This window comes from Arachis duranensis, chromosome 3 (genome assembly GCF_000817695.3).
Source record: "Arachis duranensis cultivar V14167 chromosome 3, aradu.V14167.gnm2.J7QH, whole genome shotgun sequence".
Classification (NCBI taxonomy): domain Eukaryota; kingdom Viridiplantae; phylum Streptophyta; class Magnoliopsida; order Fabales; family Fabaceae; genus Arachis; species Arachis duranensis.
In genome coordinates, this window is record NC_029774.3 from 117,389,906 (window position 1) to 117,390,832 (window position 927).

A 927-nucleotide genomic window follows, 5' to 3' on the forward strand; every position below is an offset into this window, starting at 1 on the left:
ACTTTTACCGGATTATATCTTTCCGTCTTCCTTGTGGTTAATTGTCTTTAGCATGTTCAAGTGTTTTTATTCACCCCTAATTGTGCTTTGTCCCTTGCCTTAGGAGGAGAAAGAGACAATAGAAGGATCAATTATGACATTTCTCACAGTAAGCTATTTCTGCCTCTATCATCTTTTAAATAAGACAGCTACCCATTAAATATATATATAATATGGCCTTCCCCAACTATGTATCTCTACTCTACTGTAACCCTTAAAGGAAAAGAAAAAGAAACAACGTAAATTCTTATTTCAGGAAAAGTACAAGGACAACAAAGTTACAGAAAAATTCTAAACATAAGCTAGATTATTTAGCACTACAAAGAATAACCTACCACAATAGACAGCATTACGGTGTCCTCTTATCCTCTTGATATTTTGCATTTTCTGTACCATGGTAGAAGGCTTTGCAATTGCATAGCAAGCAGCACGTATAGATGGCGCACGATGGTGTCTGGGAAAACCACCCCCAATTTCCCTCAAATTAAGCCCATGAACCTGATTGGCTTTCATATGAGGCCAGCGCATGTGAGGAGGTGGCCGCTTGACTTCATTTATTTTATCATTGTCATCTGTAACAGAGAAAAGTATAATCAGTTAATTCACTACTTAGTTTGAGAATTTCCACAGCACAATGAAGTGTTAATGCTGATAATAATAATAATAATAAAAAAAAAAACTTTACAGGTTGTAGAAAATGGATAATTGTTTGGGATGGGCCATGATGACCTACTCATACATGCATGCATGCATGTTTACCATGATATTGTGCTTGGCACTTAATTGGCAGAGGCATGTGGGGAGAAGCCTTCACCTTCGACCCTACGTGCCACAACCCACACCACACTAGTAATTCCTTTTTCCTATAAAAATGCTAATACTATTTAT

General features: G+C 37.0%; 1 protein-coding gene across 1 annotated transcript in view; it reads left to right on the forward strand.

The window, feature by feature from the left end:
* Positions 1 to 183, forward strand: part of LOC107480438 (uncharacterized) — a 1,795-nt gene extending 1,612 nt beyond the window's left edge. The window contains exon 2 of the mRNA XM_021136985.2: positions 52 to 183. Within this exon, the coding sequence (XP_020992644.2) occupies positions 52 to 183 (132 nt within the window). The remainder of the gene's footprint in view (positions 1 to 51) is intronic.
* The last annotated feature ends 744 nt before the right edge of the window (positions 184 to 927 follow it).